The 24,706-nt window shown below is 44.9% G+C and overlaps 1 protein-coding gene across 4 annotated transcripts in view; it reads right to left on the bottom strand.

The window, feature by feature from the left end:
* The window catches only part of Dip2b (disco interacting protein 2 homolog B), a 192,750-nt gene that overhangs the window by 125,240 nt on the left and 42,804 nt on the right, over positions 1-24,706 (bottom strand). For all 4 annotated transcript variants that reach the window (XR_007588789.1, XM_050122406.1, XM_050122407.1 and 1 more), the window contains exon 2: positions 444-515. Coding sequence is in view for 3 of the 4 variants with exons in the window: in XM_050122406.1 (XP_049978363.1) it covers positions 444-515 (72 nt within the window). In the remaining variant the exon portion in view is untranslated. The remainder of the gene's footprint in view (positions 1-443; positions 516-24,706) is intronic.

The raw sequence follows: 24,706 nt of genomic DNA, 5'->3' as shown, positions 1-24,706 counted from the left end.
CAAGTTGTATATATATAAAATGCAGTTCTCCACAGCCTGAAATTTCCATCTTTCACACACTACTACCCAAGCTCTAAGTAAATTATGTAGTGACCTCAGGTACCTTTAAAATGCCCAGCAGAGGGGCTGGAGAGATGGCTCAGTGGTTAAGAGCACTGCCTGATCTTCCAGAGGTTCTGAGTTCATTTCCCAGCCACCACATGGTAACTCACAACCACCCATAACAAAATCTGGTGCCCTCTTCTAGCCTGTAGGCAGAACACTGTATACACAATAAATAAATTGTTTTTATTAAAAAAAAATGCCCAGCTGAGACTCTTTTCTCCTTATCTTGCCTGTTTCTCTTCCCTTAAGAGAAGGCAGAGGCGGGACAAACAAATGACATGTCTACCAAGATAGTATTTCTTTAGTGTAAGAACACTTAAAGATTTCTCACCCCATACCTTGGGTCTGTGGGCTGTAAGGAGACAGAAGTTTGGACCTCTTCTTTTCATATCCTTTCTGTGTGATGTCCCCTAAAATAGCAAGAAACAGAAATAGGTTATGCATTATCCTTATTTTGTGGTTAATCACTGTAAAAAAATAATAATTACAGTGTTACAGAAGTACCACATATAGAATAGAGTATTTAAATTGGTTCTTTGACAAGACTTTGTAAAGTGTGGTTTCCCACAGACTTGTCCCTCATCAGCCTTGCACAGAAACTTGCTACATACAGCAACAGAGACTCCTTGGCATCCCTCAGCATCCTCACCTCCTTGGTATTTAAGATGTTCCAAAACGGAATGGCACGCAATACCTGATCTGTGAAAGCGACTTTCCAAGGCCCCTTTGCTAACACCCAGGTTGGAACCTGAGGCTGGAGCTGCCACACCCTCTCCTTGATTCACTCGCCTGTATCATTCATGTACATGGCTGTTCCTCACAACAAAGTGAGGTGCACACACACAGACAATCCACTGAGCTGCCCTGCACGCCAAGGAGCAAGTGGATGGGCAGTGAGCAGGCTGAGTAGAAGAGGAACCTCACAGGCCCAAAAGGCCTTCAAGAGAAGATAAATGCGCGCCCGGGCGGTGGTGGCGCTCGCCTTTAATCCCAGCACTGTTACACAAGAAACGCAGGTAGTGAAATACACACAGCACAAGAGCATTTTTCTTTAAAAAAATAAATAAATAAATTATGAAATTTTTTAAGCAGAGAAAGGTTTATGTATTTATTTGTTTGTTTGTTTGTTTGTTTTTGGTTTTTCGAGACAGGGTTTCTCTGTAGCTTTGGAGCCTGTCCTGGAACTAGCTCTTGTAGACCAGGCTGGTCTCGAACTCAGAGAGATCTGCCTGCCTCTGCCTCCCGAGTGCTGGGATTAAAGGTGTGCGCCACCACCGCCCGGCCAGAGAAAGGTTTATATAAAATAAAGTTTTATATAAAACTCAATGCATAAAAACAGAAAAAAATTTTAAGTAGCATAAAAGATAATTTAAGCATATAACTTTCCAGTATTTTGGTTTTTCAAGACAGGGTTTCTTTGTGTAACAGTTCTGGCTGTCGTGGAACTCACTCTGTAGACCAAGCTGGTCTCAAAATCCCATATGCCACCACCTCCTGGCCAGTTTTTTCCCTTACAGACTTACTTACTCACTTACTTATTGTGTGTGTGTGTGTGTGTGTGTGTGTGTGTGTGTAGAAGCCAGGAGGCTGTCGGATCCCAAAGGTTCTGGGCATTCACAGGAATGGGTACCAGAATCTGAACCCCAGTCCCCATGTTGCATAGCAAGTACTCCTAACCACAAAGCAATCTCTCTAACCCCTGCATGTGTAATTTTGAGACAGAAGCTTGCTATATAACATGGGTTAGTTACAAAGTCACAATCTTCCAGTCTCAGCCCAAGTGCTGAGATGTGCTGAGACTGCACCACCATACCTGACTCTAAGTACTTACGTTGGTAACATTTACTATTTATACGCCAACAGCTAGGGGAGAATCTGACAATAGAAAGCTGAAATCCAGGGTGATACATGTCTGCTGCAGCTGGCTAGCTTCAGCCTACCACATGGGACAAATGCAGAGGGCAGGAAGCACAATGAAGACAGACAGCAAGGGCAGGCAGTCTTGATGTCCCAGCCTGCTACAGAGACACAAGTAGGAAAAGAAGCAAATGAACGAAAGAGACTGTGAGCGTGAACCAAGAGAGAAGAGGAAGACTGGGTTAGACTCCTTGACTGGCCATGCTTGAGATGAAAGATAGTGCTACCTGCTGATAGGGAAATAGATAAGCTATGTTACTGATGGGATAAAGACACAAGAGATGAACTGTGTATGGATCTGTGGAACACATGGAGAAGCCCCATCAACAGTGGGGGGCATATGGACCTAGAACTCAAAACCATATGAATTTGGAATCACCAGGATACTGATAAAAATAAGTTACATTATCTAAGTTATCTAACAACATCTATAAAAATTCTGATTTAACAACTTCACTTCTATGAATGTACCCAATATTATATTTACAATATTGTATTTATATGTGTACAAACAAAAAAACAGTGAAAGAATGCCCCATTCTTGTGATGAGAATATTTACAATACTGTATTTATATGTGTACAAACAAAAAAACAGTGAAAGAATGCCCCATTCTTTTTTTTTTTTTTTTTTTTTGGTTTTTCGAGACAGGGTTTCTCTGTGGTTCTGGAGCCTGTCCTGGAACTAGCACTTGTAGACCAGGCTGGTCTCGAACTCACAGAGATCCGCCTGCCTCTGCCTCACGAGTGCTGGGATTAAAGGCGTGCGCCACCACCGCCCAGCCAGAACGCCCCATTCTTGTGATGAGAATCCTGGAAACAAGCCAGGTGCTTACCAGTGACTTTAAGTTAGCAACAGTGAGGTGCTAGAGTGGAGTGGGGGCATGTGGCAAATGTCTAGGAACATTTTGTCTCAGATGGAGAATGAGAGGTTGTGAACACAAAGTGTGTGTGTGTGTGTGTTTGTATTGAACAGGATGCCACACAACACAGACCACCTAGCACAAATAGCAACAACGCTGAAGCTAAAAGGCCCTGATCTAGGGAAGACATAGGTATTCTAAACACAGTGGGAAAGAACAATGTCTAAAATTTGTTCCATGCAAACAGCAATAGCAGAACAGCGGGAACATGTGACCTAGTCTTATAAAACACAGACCTAGGCACATCTGCTCACAGAGACATGTAAATCTAGAAGATCAGGAACCAAGTGAGTTCTTCTTACAGAGTGGACCTAAGGAGAAGAAGCTTTACTTCATTCACTCACTCTGACCAAGTTTGATTTTGACAAAATAGGCTTGATTTATACTATCTTATTTTTCCCGATAAGCCAGATAGAGCGATGCACACCTATCATCTAAGCACTTGGGAGGCAGAGGGAAAGGATTCCTGCAAGGTCAAAGCCAGCCCGGTCGATTTGCTGAGTTCTAAGCTGGCAAGGGCTACACATTAAGTTCCTATCTCAAAAACAAACAAAACTTTTTTTCCATTAAGAAAGAATGAGGAAGGCTGGAAAGATGGCTCAATGGTTAAGTTCTCTACTCCTGTAGATAATTGTAGAGTTCTCAAAACCCACATACATGTAACTCCAACTCCAGGGGAATCCTACACTTCTGGTCTCTATGGGTGTGTGTACACATGTGTGCATATCACACAGACACGCATACACATAATTTTTTTACAAGTCTATATATATTTGGTTTTTCAAGACAGGGTTTCTCTGTATCCTTGGAGTCTGTCCTAGAACTCACTCTGTAGACCAGACTGGCCTTAAACTCACAGAGCTCCTCCTGTCTCTGCCTTCTGAGTGCTGGGATTAAAGTCGTGCACCACCACTACCTGGCATTTATATATATTGGATTTTTGAGACAGGGTTTCTCCGTAGCTTTTTTTTTTTTTTTTTTTGGTTCCTGTCCTGGAACTTGTAGACTCGAACTCACAGAGATCCACCTGCCTCTGCCTCCTGAGTGCTGGGATTAAAGGCGTGCACCACCACTGACTGGCCTTATTTATATTTTTTGAAGACAGAGTGAGGACTAGTGAGATGGCTCCATGGATGAAAGCACTTGCTGCCAAACTGGATGACCCCAGTTCAATCCCTGCTACTCACTTGGGAGGAGAGAACAAACACCCACAAGCTGCTCTCTGACATGCGCATGTGAGCCCACACATACACACTCACATTACACTACATAAAAGGAACAATCATACATGTATATTTGCTAGCATAAGACATCCAAATTAAATAATGGGGAAGAACAAGATGTACCACACTTTGTGCAGTGCATTTAAAATGTGACTTTTTCTTCTGTAGTTATCTCTTCATCTTTGTAGAGCTGCGCTGGACCCCAGGACCTCATTCACGCTAGCTAGTTCTCTGCCTCTACTAATGCATCAGTTTCGTTTCCTAATACTCTACAAAACCCACTAGTTCAGGAAATTTTAAATTTTCATTTGGATTATACTGTACAAACTAAATCACAAGATTCATCTGCTTCTCTAACCCTTCTCTAATAAAATAGTAAAAATCAAAACTCTTCCCATAGGCCAATTCAAGAATTCGGGTAATCCCCAAGAATATGCACAATGAACAGAGGAAGAGGACCCTACTGCACAGGAAACCTTACTGCAAACAGAAAGCTGATTTCCACTGTAAAGAACAGAGCACTCAGCTCCTGCCCACTCACAAACTCCTCCCTGGGGCCAATACTGCTAGTGAAAGGCCTCTCAAGGGCTTTCTTTGGTGCTCACGGTCTCCATCACTCATTGTCAGTATGTCTCAGGCTCTCAAAAGAGTCAATTAAGAGAGTCTAACTCCGCCATGCCAATTAGCTGGGTTAGATTCAGAACTGAGCACAGACATTAAGGAGACCAGGAAGAAACATGAGAGCCACAGGAATGTGGGGACTCGGATGTGGGCTCCTAAAAATCTCTTTCTGACAGTAAAGGTCTCTACCGTGGGCTCCTCCAAGACGTGTTCTCCACTGTTTGCCATTCCTCCTAGGGCTCCTCTCCTGTAACTCTGAGCACACTCAGTGGGGACACTTAGCACACCACTGGTATTTTAATGATCTGTTTACACCTCTGGCTCCCTACTACACTGTGCACTTGAGGGCAGGGACTGTCTTGTTCAACTCAGTGGCCCGCCCACATCCTGGTACAATACACACTTGTCGAAGGGGAGACTGGACAATTGGTAAAATGGAAGCAGTAAGGAACAGTAAATCAATGAGACAGGTGTAGCTGGGTAAAAACTGGAATGGAAAAAAGTCTTTACTTCAGCAGGAGCTGACAGGCCTCAGGAAAGCACCCTAAGGAAGGTTACTGGGATTTGACAGCAGACCTTAAGGGTGATCAGAACAAAGGGCAGGGCATGGCGACCATGGCTGTAATCCCAGCACAGGGAGGCAGAAGCAGGCGGAGGTCTGTGAGTTTGAGGTCAGCCTGGTCCATCCAAGTGAAACCTTGTCTCAAAAAAACCAAACAATAAAAGTGTCCAGAAGAGCACTTGCAGGACCTGGAGAGGAAGGAACAGAAGCACACCCCAGAGCCTCAAAGCCAGAGGAAGTCATGCAGACACAGATGCACGTCCCGCTCCATCATGTCTGCCGTTCCCTGTCTGCGTCACAGCCACCTAGACTCAGAACTCAGAAGTCATCCTCAGCCCTGCAAGGTGAGCAGGTTTCGCTTCACTAGGGCAAAGCTTTCCAGACTTGACCCCATCTGTTTACTGCCCACTGTGCTGTTGTCTCTTCCTTACGGAGGAAGCTGGTGGTGCTGGAGATGAAGGAAGGACTTCATGCAAGCTATACAAGCACTCTACCATTGGCCTACAATCCCAGCCCCTGGTCATCTGGGTTTTTATTAAAGATTTGTTTTATTTTTAATCCTCTTTCTGCCCTCTCCTGTGGGAGGGAGAAAGGTGGTTGGGAGTCAGTTCTCCACCCTCAAGTGGGCGCCAGGGACCGAGCTCAGGCCAGCAGGCTTGGAGGCAAGCCCCTTTTCTCACTGAGCAGTCTCTTCAGCGTTCAGTTTTTTGAGAACTAAATACAGGGATTGGTTTTCCCTATAGTAAGAGAATGTGTTTTCCACCCACACATATGCTTATCGGAGAACACCTGTCCAAAGGTCTGCAGCAGCTGGCTGTGGAAGGAATACATAGTCATAAAAACAACCAACCAGCCAGGAGCAGGGTGGGACCCGTGAAACTTGAATCTGTCTAGTCACCTTCAAAATTCTGCCTCAGCATGGTAGAGAAGACGCAACTGACGCTGCTCTTAAGTTGGGTCTACACCCTCACACAGATACCACACAGATACATGTGTGAGGCAAGGCAAGACACGAAATGCACACAAGATAAAAATAAATAAACCATTAAAATATGAAAATAAAAAATTGCTAGAGGTGGTGGCAAAGATGGCAGCAACTACTACAAGTTCAGTAAGTAGCTGGGGCAAAACTCAGCCTGTGTGAGTTTCATGTCCACTTACTGCCAAATCTAAAAAAGAAAAGTTATAAAGGGTCCCCACTGTCTTCAAATTGATGCCTGTCACCCACTTATTCAACCCGTCACAGGGAAGGTAGTACAACAAAAGCTGTAACAACTCAGACACAAGGAATGTCCACAGACCCACAGAGAGGAAAAGAAAGGCACACAGCTGAGAGTGTCAACGAGCCCATCTAGAAAGCTGACCTGAGAGGGCACAAAAGCTACGTGGTACTTAAGAAATTCTTTTTACATGCACTGTGTGTGTGTGCTTGTACGCGACATGCACACATGTAAGAGCTTAAAGGGGAAGTGTGTGCACCATGGCAAGCACATCAAGACTGGGGACAGTTCTCTCCTTCTGGGAATCAAACTTGGGTCCTCAAGCATGTGGCAGTCACCTTTACCACACATCCATCTCACTAGCCCTAAAAAGAAAACACATGTTCAGTCTATTACATACAGCAGCCATACGGCTTCAAACATGCTCTTTCCTGAGACAGCTTCACAAGAACACGAAACAAGTCTGGCCTTATCCCTCAAACCAACGGCCTTTCCCTGCTCTTTCTTGGCACATATAACTTATGTGTCTACGAAGATTCCAATAACTAAATACACTGTTTTGGGCCAGCACGGTGGTGGCTCAGCAGGCCAGGCATGGCTGTGCCCACACACACACACAATTTTTTTAAAACCTTGAAATTAATGACTTATTTCTAACACTCTTTGTGTTTCTTTCTACATATAGGTGAAATAAATTTTGTATTGAAAAGGCAAAGTTTTAATAGTTAAAAAAGAAATGAAGTTCTGTTAAGTTATTACAATCTATGGTGAATTTCAGGCCAGCCTTAGCCAGAGTGAGACACTGTCTTAAAACAACACAAGTTAGAAGATGAGAATCTTCACATACCTGATAGTTTTAAAATCAGTTTGGGATTTTGGGGTTTTGCTTGTTTTTTGGGTTTTTTTGTTTTGTTTTGTTTTGTTGAGAAAGGGTTTCTCTGTGCAACATCGATAGATGTCCTTACAACTCATGGTAACTAATTTCTTTTTATAAAAAAATCAACCTTGTTAATTTCGCAAAGCAATTTTTGAAAGAAATTAGGACGTTCAACTTTCCATCCTCAGTAGGGGCCTCTGAGAACAGCGACTGCACTTCTGTGTGAGAATGTTTAACGCCGACTGCACACTCCGAAAATTCCAATTATGGGCTTGCTCTGCTTATACCACCCGGCTTTCTAGGGCAGATATATGACTTCTTACAAATGGTGTTCTACTAAAGACATCATACAAGTTCAAACAAATAAAAAGCAACGAAGTGAAACACTGAAGACACTAAGAAGCTGAACTCTTAAGTGTGGCCCCATCATTATGCAGCTGGCCAAATTAATCTCACTGGTGCAAAGGGCATGTTCCTTTGTTCACTTTGAAAAGCTGCCTGCAAAGAGCTGGGTTCTACAAATGGCTGAATGTTAAAAAGGAGCAGGAGGAGTCAAGAAATGGCGAGTTTCCCACAGACGTGGGCATTGGAGAAAGCACAAGCCACAGAGAAGCAGAGCCTGGTTTAGACTGATTCTTGCTACTGAAGCTACAGAGCAAGCTGGTTACCTCCTTCCAGGATGCTTCTGGTGGGACTTCAAAAGAATGAATAAAAAGGCTAGGCGGTGGTGGCACACGCCTTTAATCCCAGCAGGCAGAGGCAGGCAGGTCTTTGTGAGTTCTAGGCTAGCCTGGTCTACAAGAGCTAATTCCAGGATAGGCTCCAAAGCAAAAAAAAAATAAAAATAAAAAATAAACCCTGGCACTTAAGCATACACTCAACTAGGTTTAGCTGACACACCCCATCCCTACCCAACCCACAGGTCCTAATGTACCTTTATATTTAACAGGTTCATTTAGAAAGTTCTAGGTTGATTGGATCTTTCCAGACACCTGCTTTACAGTTCCGCACAATTCTCTGGCTCCATCTTTTGAAAAGAAGAGGAGCTGGTGAGACGGCTCAGCAGGCAGAAGTGCCTCGTGCACAAGCACCCTGAGCTCCAGCCCTACACTCCGGTGTGGAAGGAGAGAATGGACCCCAACTGACCTCCAAGCACTGCTGTTGGCACACCCCATCCCCCAAGGACGACAGTAAAAAGCTTTAAAATCATAACATCAGAAGAGGAAAGAGGGCACCGGGGTCTCTGTGAGGTGCTAAACTCTGGTCAGCAAAGTCAACAAAATCCAGTCGTTTTAGATGTGGCAGACAGGATAGGAAAAGGAGCTTCTCACAGAAGGAAGTGAAGGAGACCAGTCAGCACACACACGAGTGGAAACAGTTCCATCGTGCACGGACAGAGGACTAAATGCTCAGAAGCAGGGATGATGCCCAGCGCCAGAATGTCAAGATAAAGGGTCATTTTCTCTATGGCTGCTTCATCGCTCAGACTGTCATCTTTAATTTGCTCACAAAGGTGGAAACTATTTCCAGCAGGGACCCACAAGTGTAGCCGAGTGCTCCACTTTTATTCTTCACCCACTGGATAATTTTTTAAAGACCTGAACTAACCAACAAAGCCACATTAAGCAATGCATGAGTCAGGCATGCTTCATCAACAGGCTAGATGAAACTAGCATGTCCTCTGGAAGTTCAGAAAAATAGGAGGAGCTTTGGTAAAGAGCTGAGGAATTTTGGTGGCAGCCAATTCATACTCTCTGTAGACCAAGGTACAGAGAAAGGGAAGGCACTACTGAGCAGAGAGAACTGTGTACGCGCGCGCACGCAGAGTCAGCACAAGTGAGAGCTGAGACAAGGGCTGTCTCGGGGTGAGGAAGGCCTGCCAATGGCACAGGACACACATCTCAGTGTTTGGCAGGGATTTGTAGTCTGGGGTTCCAGGCATCAGGAGTCTTAGTTTTTCATTCGTTTTGATATATACTCTTTCTTTGATCCTACGCTACTTTCTGGCCTCAGTTTCCTCGTTGGTAGGGAGGAAGATCACGTGAGCTTCTGTTCATGATCACTGTCTGGCATTGCTTGCATGTAGCAAAGTCAAAAGCAAAAGAGGATATCCAGTGGGCAGCAGACAGAGCCAGCGTGAAGCTACAGACTTCGGCAACCGTCAGCGTAGGAGGTGGCAGCTGAAGTGGTGGTGAGAATGATATCACCCACAAAGAATTCTGTGTGAGGAGAGAGGAAGGGAAGAAATCCTGGGGAAACTGACATTTGGGGAACAGACAGAGTAGGAAAGATGGCACCAAGAAGCAGGGAATCCAGGACAGACAGGAAGGAAAGGAGAGGAGAAAGAATGACAGCCACAGCCACAAATGTAAAGCAAGCCCTGAAAAACCATTGGCAGCTCAATTGCCAGTGGCTCGGTTAACAGTTTAGGGGAGGGAGAGGCAGGCTGCTCAGAAGGGTGAGCATGTCTCCACAGGAGTGAGGAGTCTACAGGCTGGAGGAGGGGTGAGGGTCTGTAAAGACGGACCAGGGCATATCTAACTGGAAAGCACTGTGATACAGAGGTGGAGATGCTGGCTGATGGTGCAGGCCACAAACACTAGGAACTTCATAAGTGCCGGGTATTACTTTAGCTGGGGACATTGCCCCAGAATTTAGTCACACTCACGAAGTTTACTCTCTTCCAGAATAGAGACATCCAAGAAATACTATAATTAATGGTGTAATTACACATTGGATGAGGTGTGCTAAGAACTGAGACTCCTGTAGAGTCTTAAATGAACTAGATGGTTCAATGGTTAGTTCAAGGGCCTCCCAGCCTCTGCTGCGTTGGTGGTATATGTGAGTCCTTACTGGTGTGGAAATATCCTAAGGGAGTGGCAGCCTTGGGCCGGTCACTCTGAGAAGCCACAGTCTTTTTCTCCCACTGTTTGAAGCAAATGTACTTCTCTGTGTTTGTCAGACTTTTAAAAGGCAGAAGCACTGAGGAACATTAATGACACCTCTTCCTCTAACCAGGGACAAAGGCCAGGTGTGGGGAAGAGCACAGGTAGGTAATGGAGATCACCTGTCACCCGCACATGGCCTGTAAGAGAGCCGCCGTGGCTGCCTTTGGGGTCTACACTGACAGCCACCCTAAGACTCCGTTAAGATTGAGAGAACAAGAAGTGGGACATTTTGATTGATTTTGAATTGTGTGTGCGTGTGTACATGAGAATACAGGAGTGCAGGTGTACACACATTCCATGCCTTGTGTGTGTCTCAGCCTAAGACCTAGTTTTCTCAACTGCAAGATGTATTAAGAGAATCCACTCACTATGAAAAGAGTTAATACATGGAGAGGCCCTCACAGACTCCTAGCCATCAGCCTCCTATTCTAAGGGCGAAGGAAATTAACTCAGGAAATGCTCCCAGTGGGGTGTGATGCCTGTACTATACATACTTGGGGCCTGGACATGTATGATCAGGAACAAATACAACCCTAACCATAGCAAAGGCAGCATCATGGAACTTAACATGGTGCTAGCAGCCACATGCCTTTCAGCTACTTACTGAGGGTTGATTTAAGTACCACTAAAGAGGGTCCCTCTTTCAGGTACTGGGCCCAAATAGAAAGGTCGTGTCCTCCATCCCCCTCCTTCTTGCGGGTGGCTGAAAGAGAACCGTGGTGATCAGCCACCTTGGACCGCCGTTGTGAGCCAGATACAAGGACTGGGAAGGAAAAGGACAGTCGAGACCTAGCACCTGGCACCTCATGAAGGACACTCCACTAGTTCAGACTATCTTAAGTGCCTGTTGGCTGTCACACGCATCACACCCATAATCCAGTAACTGCTTAGGAACTAAGATGATTCTCAATCAATGGCAAGTAACTGTTGCCACAGGGTGTCACCAGCAGAGCCACAAACTGTTACTAAAACACTTAAAAGACATTTTAACTACTATTTAAGACACACCTCTAACAATCTTCACAGCTAATCAGTGTATATAAATGGAATCATGAGGGCTGGAGAAATGGCTCAGAGGCTGAGAGCACTGGTTGCTATTCCAGGGGTTCTGAATTCAATTCCCAGAACCACATGGTGGCTCACAACAGTAGTGGGAGGCCGCTTGTTGGTTCCCGGCCGCCTGGCTAGCTTAGACCTGAAATAATCACACAGAAACTGTATTAATTAAATCACAACTTGGCCCATTAGCTCCAGATTTTTATTGGCTAACTCTCACATACTAATTTAACCCATTTCTATTAATCTGTGTATCACCACATGGCAGTGGCTTACCGGCAAAGTTTCAGCATGTTTGACTCTGGAGACGGCCCCATGGTTTCTCCTTGACTCTGCCCTTCTTTCTCTCAGCATTCAGTCCGGTCCTCCCTGCCTAGCTCTGCTCTGCCCCACCCCCTCTTCTATAGGCTCAAAGCAGTTCTTTATTCATTAAAAGGTAATCACAGCATACATAGGGAAATCCCACATCACACAACCATCTGTAATGAGATTTGGTGCCCTCTTCTGGCCTGCAGACATATGTGCAGACAGAACACTGTACACATAAAAAATAAATCACTTAAAAAGAAATGGAATCATGAAATTTCTGAAATTTCACAAGGTAAATATGGTTTACTTACTTGTAATCAGAGCATGGAGGGGGGACACACAACACACGCCTAACTCTGAGTTTTGAGTGAGGACCAGTGAAATGGTCAGAAGGTAAAGGACTTGTTGCCAAGCGGATGACCTGGATTCAACCTTTGGAATCTACATGGTGGAGAGACCTTCCACAGGATCCCACAACACATGCATGCATGCATGCAAACACAAACACACACTCCCGATAGACAGACAGACAGACAGACAGACAGACAGACAGACAGATGGGGTATATAGTAAAGATTTTCAAAAGAGCCTTTGAGTTAGTGGATCAATAAAGTATGGTGCTAATTTCAGACTGATGCTATTCTAGAGAGGCTGACAAGCACATGGGCCACAGCAGGCACGTAGAGGTGGGAAAGCAATTTTGTGTGGTTGGTTTGCTCCCTCCACCTTTATTTGGGTTCCAGGACTCAAACTCAGGTTGTCAGGCTTGCGAGGCACCTGCTGAGCAACCTCACAGCCCATCAAAATGGCTTTTCTAAACTGCATTTGTTATTTTCACTATTAAAGTAAAACCAGCAAGCACATGATATGCTGTTCCTGCCTCAAAATATCATCAAAATAAACTGTAGTAAAAACAGAGAGGTGACACAGTTCCTAACTTCTGATCTGTTACATGCTGGAGGGTGTACCTGAAAATAAGCAAGGTGCCATGCTTTTCCCATGTTCAGATTAAGAGCCTGTCATACCATACCAGAACAATTGGTAATTCCAGGAAACCCCCCAAATTTGAGCCAAATCAACTCTGCTAGTAGAGTCAACACGAGACTTATTCACTAACCACACTGCTCTTGGCTGAAAGTTCTTAAAACTACTAAGGTAGGGCTAGACAGCTGGCTCAGTGGTTAAAAGCCTGTCTGCTCTTGCTGAGGACCTGGGTTTGATTCCTGGGAGCTAACAACCTTCTAACTTCAGTTCTAGGGACCCAGGCCCTCTTCTGGGTTTCTTGGGCACCACATGCAACGGCACACAGACATACATTCAGGCAAAACTCTCAAACACAGAAAATTTTAAAAGCTTAAAAAAAAACCTACTGAGTTTATGGCTTATAATCAGAGAGTGCTTGTCAAAAAGACTGGTTTTACGAAATGCAGAGATTAGGGTTCACTCCTTTTAACTCTGAGACAGGTTTCATGTACTCAAGTTGGCCTTGGACTCCTAGTAGTCTGCTCAGCTTCTCTGGGTAGATAAGAGGCTGGTACCACTGCTCGGGACTGAGATGATCCAGGTTCTGATGCTCAGAGATCACTCACTAACTGTCTCTCTGGCAGCTACTTTAACAACGTTTTTTCCTTCCCTGTGGTACCAGCGAGTGAATCTGGGCTTTGCACACTAGGCGAATGTTCTAACACTGGCTGATATCTCCAGCCCTGAGCTGTGCTTCTGTTTCTGGAAAGGGAATCTTTCCCTGTCTCACAGACTGCTAACACATGATTAAGTGAGTTAACATGTAAAAAAGAGTGATCAACCCAACCTAGACCATAAGCCTTGGCCACCCTCTCTACCAGCTCTGTTCTCAGTGTCTTCAGGGCTGCATCATGCTGCAGTGCATGTTGGGAGTACACAAGCACTGGTGGGTTTGTACCCCGCTTCTTTCCACTAACAGACGGCACACTAACACAGCAGCTGGGAAGTTCAACCACGTGACTTCACGCAGGGCTGACAACAGGAATTCCCACAATTCCAATCTCCCCTTTGTGATGCAGCCAAGAGAGAGGTCTTTTGCCCTCTGGTTAAGGATCAGAAGCTGAACTGTACCAGAAGAGAGTGACATCTACAGCATACTAGAGCAGGAGCACAGGGGTGCAAACAGACTGGGATCTTCAGAGAAGGGACACCAGCCAGATATCCTAGAGTAGACATAAATGCATCAAGATAGAGGATGAACACTGGGAAGGTCACCAAGAGTAAGTTAAAGGGGAGAAGCAATCACTTAACTGGCCAAAATATGATAAAAATCATAAAATACTTCATTCCTGCAGAAACATTTCAGGGAAAAGATGGACAAAGAACGAGAGATGCAATAGGTGAACTGTGTAGAACGGAAGGTGAGGAGTGCTGGAAAACTAGGGGGGTGGGGCATCAGAGAGCCAGGCTAGAGCCAGGGGAAGCAGAGCTGGAGCACTGAGGAGGAGCGGTGCTGGAGCACAGAAGGCAATGAGAACTCTTTGAGAATGAGATACAAAATCTGAAGGCATTAGCCATACAGATATCTTGGGAACAATTTACTGGGCAAAACCCTCAAAAAACAAGAATTGGCTATGCAAATCAGTAAATTGAGAAACATAATCAAATCTGGAAATGCCAGGTAAATGCCAGCTGCTCCCAAACAGTCCTTGTCTTTAGAAAACAATTTTCAGATAACAAATGATAAACAGGAGCGCTTGCGTTACACAAAAATATTTCTAAAAACGGTCATCTGTGTATAAACTAATCAATTAAAATGGTTATCTGGGTGAGGGAGAAGAATGTTCTCTGAATCCCCAAGCAAGAGGAGGCTAACCTTGGCCAGGTTGGCAGAGCCCAGACTCCCGCCTCTTGTAAGGCCTGTTCCAACCTGCAGCTTCCACACAGTAAGCCCACAGTGCTACATGGCAAGGGTAGCGTGTTTTTCTCATTTGTAAAATGGTATTTAATCCACAATCATACACACTACAAAAATGACATTTCTGTGAAGACTAGAAGCCAACTAATTCGAGTCAATCAATAATGTTAATAATTAAACACTAAATTTGCAGAAAATATTTTCTCTTCATCTGCTACTCACTGAAGGAGCCAAGGGCTGGTTCTGAAAATCATTTGAGACATCAAAAGGTGCCTGATTTTAACTTTATTTATAAAAGTGAGGGACAGAGGTATATTTATTCAAATACATGATTCCTGAATGTACTTGCCTAATACCCTAAATGCATAAATGTTCATTCCTAGCCATCATGAAAACAGCACTTCCCAGACTCCCAGACATCTGAGTTAGGGTCTCCTTTTGCTGCTCAGCTCGGCTGAGTGGAAGCAGCAAGGGATGGATGCGAACTCTCCTTCCAGGACAGTGGTTACGGACAGACTACAGAAGTCTGTACTCTCAAAGCTCCTGCATCACACAGACATGGAGAGATGGTATTGACCATTACTGTCACACTAACAAATACATCCAGCAGCTCCACCTCTGAGAGGGAAAGGGATAGTTATATCCCATACTCTATTGGACATCTAGTGAAATGACCAAGAAATAAAATCAGAACGTGCCCTTAGGTCAAGCAACTGTGTACTGCCCAAGGATCTTTAAAATATTTATATGTGTTTAGGTTTGGTTTTCTGTTTGTTTGATTTTTTTGTAGATGTTATTTGAAGCAGTCTTTCCACAGTCAGACTGACCTTGAACTCACAATTCCACTTCAGCCTCTGGGTTTATAGTTATGTACACACCTGGACGTAGAAGAAGCTGGGGAGCAGGTAGCTCAGTGGCAGTGGCAGAGCAGCTCGTCCAGCATGTTCAAGGTCGCAGAAATGGGAAAGGCAGGAGAAGGAGGGAAAGGAAAGCTCATGAGAAATCACTTGAGTGAAGCCATTTCCTGGAAGAACACTCACTCCATGCTATCCACTGGGACACAGAAGAACACACCTGCCCAATGGGAAGAAGCAGAAAAACTAAGCTTGCAGCTCACTCCCGTAATCACAGCGAGGTGAAGGTCGGAGAGTGGTGTATTCAAGAACAGGCTGGGCTCCCTGAGATGGGGCCATAGCATGACTCAAAAACTAAAACAAATCAGAACAGAAAGGAAGCTGAAATACCAAAAACAATTAAGTCATTGGCTAAAACTATCCAAAGGACGTTACTGCTCAGTGAACGAGAAAACGAGATACAAGGGGAGGACATGACTGCTTCTAAAGTACGGGGAGGACTCTCACTGTAGATGCGAGAACGGGCAGAGGGAGAGTCCTGGCTGAACAGGAGGCAGACTATGAGAGGAGAGAGAGGAAGGGACAGCAAAGGATCAAGAGGGGAACTCCCAGCCAAGAGACCAAGGCAAAATGGCTGAGTTTTATAGGGATCAGGCTGGGGAAAGGGAAGCCCAGCCTCTGGGAGGGGAGGGGTGAGGAGTACTGGGAGGAGCCACAGGTATGAATGAGATTTGTCATGGGTTTCTTTGAGACCTAACATTCAGTTTCCAACATTTTCCTACGACAATTCATTTTTCTGTAACACAGATTTAAAAGACAATTATAAAAGAACTCAAATATTAAAACATTCATTGTTTAGACAAAATTAGAGTCAGTTCTCTAATTTTGACCATTACTGTCACACTAACAAATACATCCAGCAGCTCCACCAGTTAGAGACAACAGGCCTGTGTTGTCCTGCTATGGGTTCATCTCTCACAATACTCTGCCCTGAAGCTCCCTCAGATGCATCAGACAGACAGGCAGCTCCATCCCAATGCGACCCACTGGAATAACAAGGTGCGGCACATGTGAGAAGCTACACACCACCTGCCTATATTACATTAGGGGCTCATTCTTAACCTTTTCCCTTGGTAATCAGAATACTGAAGTGCCACCCACACATTCTAATTATAAGCACAATGGATAAATCAAGAATCATTTACATGAAGTGCCATAATGCTGACAAAAGATTCTAAACACTTGAATATCAGACATCAACTTTCAAATGTCTTCGCTTAAACTCAAAGGCATCTGTAAGTGAAGCAAACTCATTAAGTGGAGGTGGCAGTGCTCTTGTTCCCACACCAACACTCAGGGCTTGGAGAGAGAAAGTACGGCTTGGAGTGTAGCTAGAAGAAATAAACAGGACTCACAACAACAAGAAGAAATTGGTGGGTTTTTTGTTTGTTTGTTTATTTGTCTTGGTTTTGTTTGTTTTTTTGAGACAGAGTTTCTGTGTGTGACAGTCCTGGCTGACACTTTGTAGACCAGGCTGGCCTCGAACTCAGGGATTCACCTGCCTCTGCCTCTAAGTGTTGTGATTAAAGGCCTGCGCCACCACCGCCCGGACAATGGGTATGTTTTTAACCACCAATGTAGTTAGTGAAAAGCTAGCTTAATTCGAAAACTACATCAGTAGGCTGGAAGCGGTAGCACTCGGGAGGCAGAGGCAGATCTCTGTGAGTTCAAGGCCAGCCTGGTCTGTAGAATGAGCCCCATGTCAATTAGAGCTACATAGTAAAACCCTCAAAATAATGAATAAACACATAAATGAGTGAATAAAAATGTACGTGACCAGCTGTTCATAGATGTAGTCTCTCCAACAACCATATTGGGTATAACCTTGATGACCCAGAAGTGTTCAGGACATATAACCAGTAAACTCACCCATTCTAAACAGATTCACCAGCACAGATAGGACCAGAGAAGCTATCAGTCACATGTGCACTGACAGACAGCACCAGAGTCTGTTTGTCTTCTCTCATCAAAGGCAGTTACAAATCTTGTCTAGTCCTCTCTGTTCTCTGTGGAACCTACAGAGGCAATTTAACTAACAAAATATGAAGATCACCTGCTTTGTGTATGTGTGTGCATGTGTACATGTGTGTACATGCCTGTGAGGGCTAATCCTGACTAGCTTCATCGAGGTGGGTAGCCCCATTCCCCAGGCTTCAGTCCTGAGGAATATAAGGAGGGAGCTAAGCAAGAACATTCACTGCTCTCTGCTTCCCTAGGCAGGTGCAGTGTGGTCAGTGGCCTCGGCTGCCATGGTCTTGACTTTCCCAGGATGCACTTGAGCCAAAAGAACCTTTTTTTCCTTCAGTTGCTTGTCACGTATTTCACGGCAGCAACAGAAAGGGAACTAGGGCATATCTAAGCTGATGTATAACAAAGCTAGGGAAGTTCATTTTGTCAGGGGCCAAACTGTATTCCTGAATTGACCCAAACTTAAAAAACACTTTTGTAAACACGTTAATGACTCTCCGAGCCCAACAATGCTGAGCTCTCCCCATTAGTCAACATTTGATACTGAGTTTGCCCTGACCATGCTGAGCTCTCCCCATTACTCAGCATTAGATACTGAGTTTGCCCTGACCATGCTGAGCTCTCCCCATTACTCAGCATTAGATACTGAGTTTGCCCTAACAATGCTGAGCTCTCCCCAATACTCAGCATTAGATACTGAGTTTGCCCTGCTCGTCTACACCTTTACCAGACACGCACCATTCTACTCTAGACTTCAGTTTCTTCACTTTTTTTCTTTTCTTTCCTTTTTTTCAAGACAGGCTTTCTTTGTAGCTTTTTAAGCCTGTCCTAGAACTAGCTTTGTAGAGCAGGCTGGCCTCGAACTCATAGAGATCTGCCTGTCTCTGCCTCCCGAGTGCTGGGATTAAAAGTGTGTGCCACCACCGCTCGGCTGGGGCTTTACTTTCTAAAACTAAGGAAAGGACTGCTAAATTCTAAATCTGGCCTAAACATCAGCCACATGAGAGGGTAAGATTGCTTCCCAGATAGGCATGGTAGCCACACATTTAATCCCAGCACTTGGGAGGCAGAGGCAGAAGGATGTCCGTGAGTTTGAGGCCAGCCTTGTTTACAGAAAGAGTTACAGGAGAGCCAAGACTACACAGATGAATAGTCTTGATAAAACAAAAAACAAAAAGGGGAGAGGCAACATTGAAGCTGCATCCTCAAGAATACAGACAGAGGCCAGGAACAGAAGAGTGCACAGAGGCCCAAGTCCTGAGGCTCTAGGACATGAAAGGCGCTGGTGTGAAGGGCCGGTTAGAGGCCAGCACAGTGAGAGACAGGAAGTGTGGAAGAGATGGAGCAGAGCCCTGAGAGAGCAAGCAGTTGATTCTACATTAAACAGTCATTAGCAAGCAGCTCCAACGGTTAAAGGTTCTAACAGAGCACTCCGCCTCCTGGGAAAACGGTGTACAAGAGACAAAAATGGAAGCAGGAGACCAATTCCGAAATTCCAATTTCCAGCTGAGGAGCAATAAATGGTGAAAGAGGATGTGAGAGGCACAGAGAGAACCGCAGGTGTGCTCAAGTACTGCAGAAACGACGACAGGTGGAAGGCAACCTAAGGTTCTGACTTCACCAACTGTATGCATTAGGGTCTGTTTACTGAAGTGAAAACGAACTGGGGAGAGCCCCAACCCTCCTGTGCACCCAAGAAGTCAGGACCATAGGCCACTGTCATCCACGCAGAACTCACACGACTGGCTTCAACTACGGGTATGGGCTTAAAAGTCAACAACATAAAGACCATGTGAAAGCCATAGAATCTAGAAAGAGAAGAAACCGAGAGAGGAAAGGGTAGCCCCGGACAGGCAACAAGGGACAGTCAAGAGAACGAGGAAGGCTCTCTAAGACAGAAAGACGACGCAGGATTTCATCACATTGGCTCTGTGAAGCAGTGAGAACGGAATGGTACCAGCGTCAAGTGGTTTAACACAGCAATGGAAGAAAACAGAAAGGGGAAGTGCGAGAGGGGGCACAGCTCAGCCGCAAAGCCAGCCAGCCGTGCTTGGCTAGGAGACCCAAGCTCCTGCCTAGCACAGTCCAAGACCATAACAGACCAGTCTCTGGGAAGATTGGTTTTCTTGTGAAGAGAAGAAGGGAGTGGGCCATAACTATAGGAAGAGGTGACTGCACAAGGATCACTTCCTGTTAAAGAGTGCCCCAGAACATAGCAATAGGCTCCACCCACAGACAGGAAGAGCCAGCAGACACAGGAAACAGAAGAGGGACAAAGAGACAGCAGAATCCTGTGAAGGAGGTGGAGGAGCTGAGGCATGGTGTGGGTAGACAAGCACTCCCCTTACACTATAACCAGCCACCATGATGAGGGGCTGACAGGGTAACGTGATACCATGGTGGGAAGTAGCCAACGATGTTTTCATAAGCATGAGGCTTAGCTACTGGGAGAAGAAGAGAAGGAAGCAGGTCTGACATGAAGCTATGACACTGTTCTCAGAACACAAGATGGCATCACCCTGGCTCTAAAGGCACGATTCTAGTTACAACTACACAGAATTCTAGAAAGAACTTTGTGTATAGTCTTCGCTTCAGTTTTATTAGACAGATTCATACCAAGAATTAGATTTTTGTGTGTTTCATGCATTTAGAATGTATATACATGTATATGGTTATTCATCTGTGTGGACACAGGTTTGAGTACGTGTGTGCACATATGCAATGAAGCCATAGATTGACACTAGGAGTTTTCCTTGGTCATGTTATATACTGAGGCAGGGTCTCTTGGACCTGAAGCTTGCCCCGGGAATCCCATCTCTCTCTCTGGTCACTGTTACAGAAAGGCTGCTGTGCCTGAATTTTTATCTGTGTGCTGGGGATCCAAGCACAGGTCCTTACAGTGCACCACCAGCACTTTGGCCACTGAACAATCTCCCGAGGTCCAGTAATTATGCCTTTTAACACCTTCCCTGGAAATCAAATCAAGTAAACATCCCCTCTCCCAAATGGAGTACACATCCTCAAGTTCCTCTGCCTGATTATCAGTCACCCTTTAAAAGGGACAACAAACTAAGTAGGGGGATGTGAGGGAAGAAATGTAACCACAAACTTTCTCTATTTCTGAGGGAAATAATACACAGATGCCTATGTTTTACTGATTCAATGGTTAAGGATTAAGAGTACTCAGGCTGGTTCCTAGCACCCACATCTGACCGTTCACAACTACTTGTAACTTAGTTCCAGGGGATCTAATGCTCTTTCCTGTCCACTATAGGCACTTCATGTATGTATATATGTATACATATGTATGTAGGCACCCATACATATATATAAAATTAAAATAAATTTTAAAAGTATTTAAAATTACTAGAGATGACATTACATGGGTAAGTGGGTGTGGAATAGATAAAACTACATTGGTCCTGTGTATGTTTGTAATTATCACTACTGAGTGATGGGTACATGGAGTCTTGGTACTCTACTTTCTCTATATTTGAAAATGTCCAGAATACAGTGATAGACAATAGGAATCGAGAAGGCTAAAATGGAGCCAGTATTTACCTTTCTGCTTCTTATAAGATGCATTCTTAACAGCAACTCAAGGGAAAAGCTGCTACCAAAAAAATCCACTTCACTTCAAAACTGAGTGCCTTTCTGAAGTACGATTAATAAAAAAAAAACTCAGAGAGAGAAATTGGAGTTCAACCTGAAGATCTGAAAAGCAAAGCAGCCAGCTACTGGCTCTTACCTCGACCTCAGTCGGAAATGGTGATCCTGACTGTGTGTTGAGAGCTGTTTCCTCCCATTTTATAATCCTCTCTAGGTTTGGGACTAAAGGTGTGCATCACCACCGTGATTAAAGGCATGTACCACCCGGTTTCTATGGCAACTAGTGTGGCTACTGGGATTAAAGGTGCATGTCATTGTGGTCACTGGGATTAAAGGTGTGTGTTACCATTACCTGGTCTGCAAGGCTGACCAGTGGGACTGTTTTACTCTCAGATCTTCAGGCAGGCTTCTTTTATTAAAATGAAATGCCACCACACCCTTCTTTCCTCCTTCCGGATCCACCCTGGTCAATCAGAGCATCTGAGTCACAAAGGACCTAAAAGGAGGGGGCACTCCTTTCTAACTGGGGAGGCTCTCCTGTCTCCACTAAGCCCTGCCCTAATCAGCATTAAGAGAGGTGACATTTCAGTTATAAAGAAACATGGCAAATAAAAGGTTTCCATCTTTCTTTCCATCCTAGATAGAGTTCTACAACTTCACAGCTCATGACCCCTGCAACAAAACAGCTCACCCACATTCACCTTCCTCTCTGCCAACCAGAAGACAACGCAGAGAGCACAGGACCGCCCTTGACGGGAAGAACGGAGCACCTAGCCTTGCCGCCTTGGGCAGGTGAGTTTACAGCAGGATGCTTAGCTCTGTGGTGAGTGTGGGCCGCAGCAGATGCTCGGGAGGGAAAGTCAGCACTGAGTAATTCCCTCCTGGGCGTAAGAGTGGTAGTAGGCACGGATCCACTGACCGCGTCCTCATCCCTCCCACGCTCCCTTCTACCCTCCCTACTACAGCTGGTGGCTAACCAGAAGAACTGCACAGCACAGGGACCAGAGAGCCAGGTTCTATTGGCCCTCAAAGTCCAGCTGGTTCAGCCTAGGTGGTCTGACTGGTTTTACTGGCAGGACTGGTTGTCCCAGGGGTGTACGTTATTTCTGAGCGCAACAAAGAGCATTTTCTTCTCACACAATGAGTCTTCAGAGCACATCCGACTTTTAGCTCATGAACTCCTAGCACTTCCAGGGATGCAGCCGGCTAGTTTAAAGGCATTCCTAGAGAAGTACTTTAAGACTCAGTTGGGACCTGTATTTTTACATCATCAGAAACTAATAACCCAGGATGACCTAAGGCACAAATACGAGCCTTCATTCCTAAGGGGGACCTATCATTCTAAAATCAATTCCTACAGAACTAATAAAAACACTTCCTCCAAAATAAGACAATTATAGATTTTTTTAAAAAGTAAAAATAAAACCTTTAAAGTTATTTTTATGTCCATATTTGTCTGTATATATGCCTGGTGCCCAAGGAAGCCAGAAGAAGGCATGGGATTCCCTGGAACTAGAGTTATGGATGGTTGTGAGACACCATGTGTATGCCGGGAACTTAACCCAGGTACTCTGGAAGAACAGCAACTGCTCATAACTGCCATTTCTCCAGCCCCAATCAAAATTTTAATTTAAAAAAATGTTTTTAAAGGGCTAACAGCGAGGTGTGGTGACATGTACCTGGATCCCAGCACATGGGAGGCAAAGGTGGGTGGAGTCTGATCTACAAATGAGTCCCAGCCTCTAAATAAATACATAATCTCTAACAGATTATGAGAGAACTAAAATAAAACTGTTTTTTTTTTTTTTGAGGCTGGCATTTAGGCCTGTATGACAATTCTGTTGATGGGAGCTACCTTGTGTACCACAGGCTACCCCTCTCACATCTTACTATAACAACACAATTAGTGACTTTGTTAAAATGAAATCAAGATTCCCTAGATGCCAGAAACTCCCAGTTTATAAAAGCAATGTCTGTAGCTCCCGGGAAAGAACCGGCCCAGCATAGAACACCTGACTGACTAAAGGAACCATGCTAAACATAAATGTAAGCAACATTGTAGGAGACTGGGAGAGGAGACACAGGAAATGAAACTACCTTTGGAGATAACAAAATCACAAGGGCACTGTTAGACATCTGTGTTAAAAACTAAAGGAAACAGGCTTCAGTCACAAAAGTAGACGTGAAGTCTTGCCATGGCCTTTTGCTGGGACGGTGAGCGCAAACAGCCTATGTAGCCGAGAGCTCTGGAGGCCCTAGGTAGCCTGAGTCGCTCCCACCCTGGGATCACACATGACTCACAGCTAAAGCCTCACTGTGGACTCCTCTGTGTGATGTGAGCTCTCTTTGGATGAACACATAGGCAAGCCAAGGAACGCGGTTAGCAGGTTTGTGGCCCTTCCCTGCTGCCTTTGCCCCTGAAGGCTGAGGTGAGGCTCAGGACCGGTTTTTCTCTCTGTGCCCTAGGATAGTCCCAGCATTTGCCTGGTGCCTGTCTGATGAGTGGAGTGGAGTGGAGGTCTGACCAGAGTGGCATTCAACTACGACCAGCAGCCTACAGGGCAACAGCAAAGGCAAAGAGTGAAAGTCAGAGGGCAGAGGAAGAAACAGGGAAAAAACAAGAGTTCCTCCACAGTCCCCTAAAATGATATGCCCTCCTCTCTGCCACCCCAGCCCCCAGCACTGGGTGAGAGTCTTCAAAGTAAAAGGCACTTTAATCAAGACAGGAAGGCATTACTTGCCTTGTTGACTATATGAAAGACTTCTTGAAACAACTGTCATACTTGTTATAGCTCAAGGCAAACACATGTACAGTCCAGTGAGGAGCTGAGTCAGCTGCTTTTCTTCTCTGACTCCACTCTCAAAACACTGGGAAGAAATGCCTATCTGAAAGCTATTTTCTCCGAAATAAACGAAGTGACCCTTGTAGTCCATGAACTCAAAGTGATTTCAAGCAAAGCCCACAATTTTTGAAAAGCTAAGCATAACAAACTCCTGATAGTTGGGGAGGGGGTTGGGGTACATAGGTGTTACATAACAGTGTGGGGGCCATAGGCTGCGCTGAAGCCATCCACTTGGCTTTTGATACCAGTCAAAAAGCAACAGTCAGGAAGCTTCAGGATCCGCCTATCTGGATCCCAAGTGTGCCATGCTGGCATCTCACACAATCTAAATCTAAAGTCAGAACTCATTCATTGCGTCGCAAGCACTTCGCTGACAACTATCTCCAGTCCCCATGATTTTGATACTGTTTAAAGAAACATTCTAAATTTGGAGAATATGTATAAGTCAATAAATTCAGTGCTTTCCAAATAGCTATTTTTCTTAAAATAAAGCAGACATTAAAGCTGTATGTGGTAGCACAAGCCTATAATCCTAACATTCAGAAGTCAGTAATGAAAAATCAGGAATTCAAGGCCAGCCTTGGCTACATAGGGAGTTCAAGGCCAGCTGAGTCTCACTCAGTTTTGTGAGATCCTGTGGAATGGAGGGAGGGAAGGAGGAAGGATTGAAGAGAAGAAGGAAGGGAAGAAGAGAGGGAGGGAGGGAGGGAGGGAGGGAGGGAGGGAGGGAGG

The sequence above is a fragment of the Alexandromys fortis genome, unplaced genomic scaffold, assembly GCF_014885135.2.
Source record: "Alexandromys fortis isolate MF-2015 unplaced genomic scaffold, M_Fortis_MF-2015_v1.1 scaffold_216, whole genome shotgun sequence".
Lineage (NCBI taxonomy): Eukaryota > Metazoa > Chordata > Mammalia > Rodentia > Cricetidae > Alexandromys > Alexandromys fortis.
This window is presented reverse-complemented; position numbering and strand designations above follow the sequence as displayed.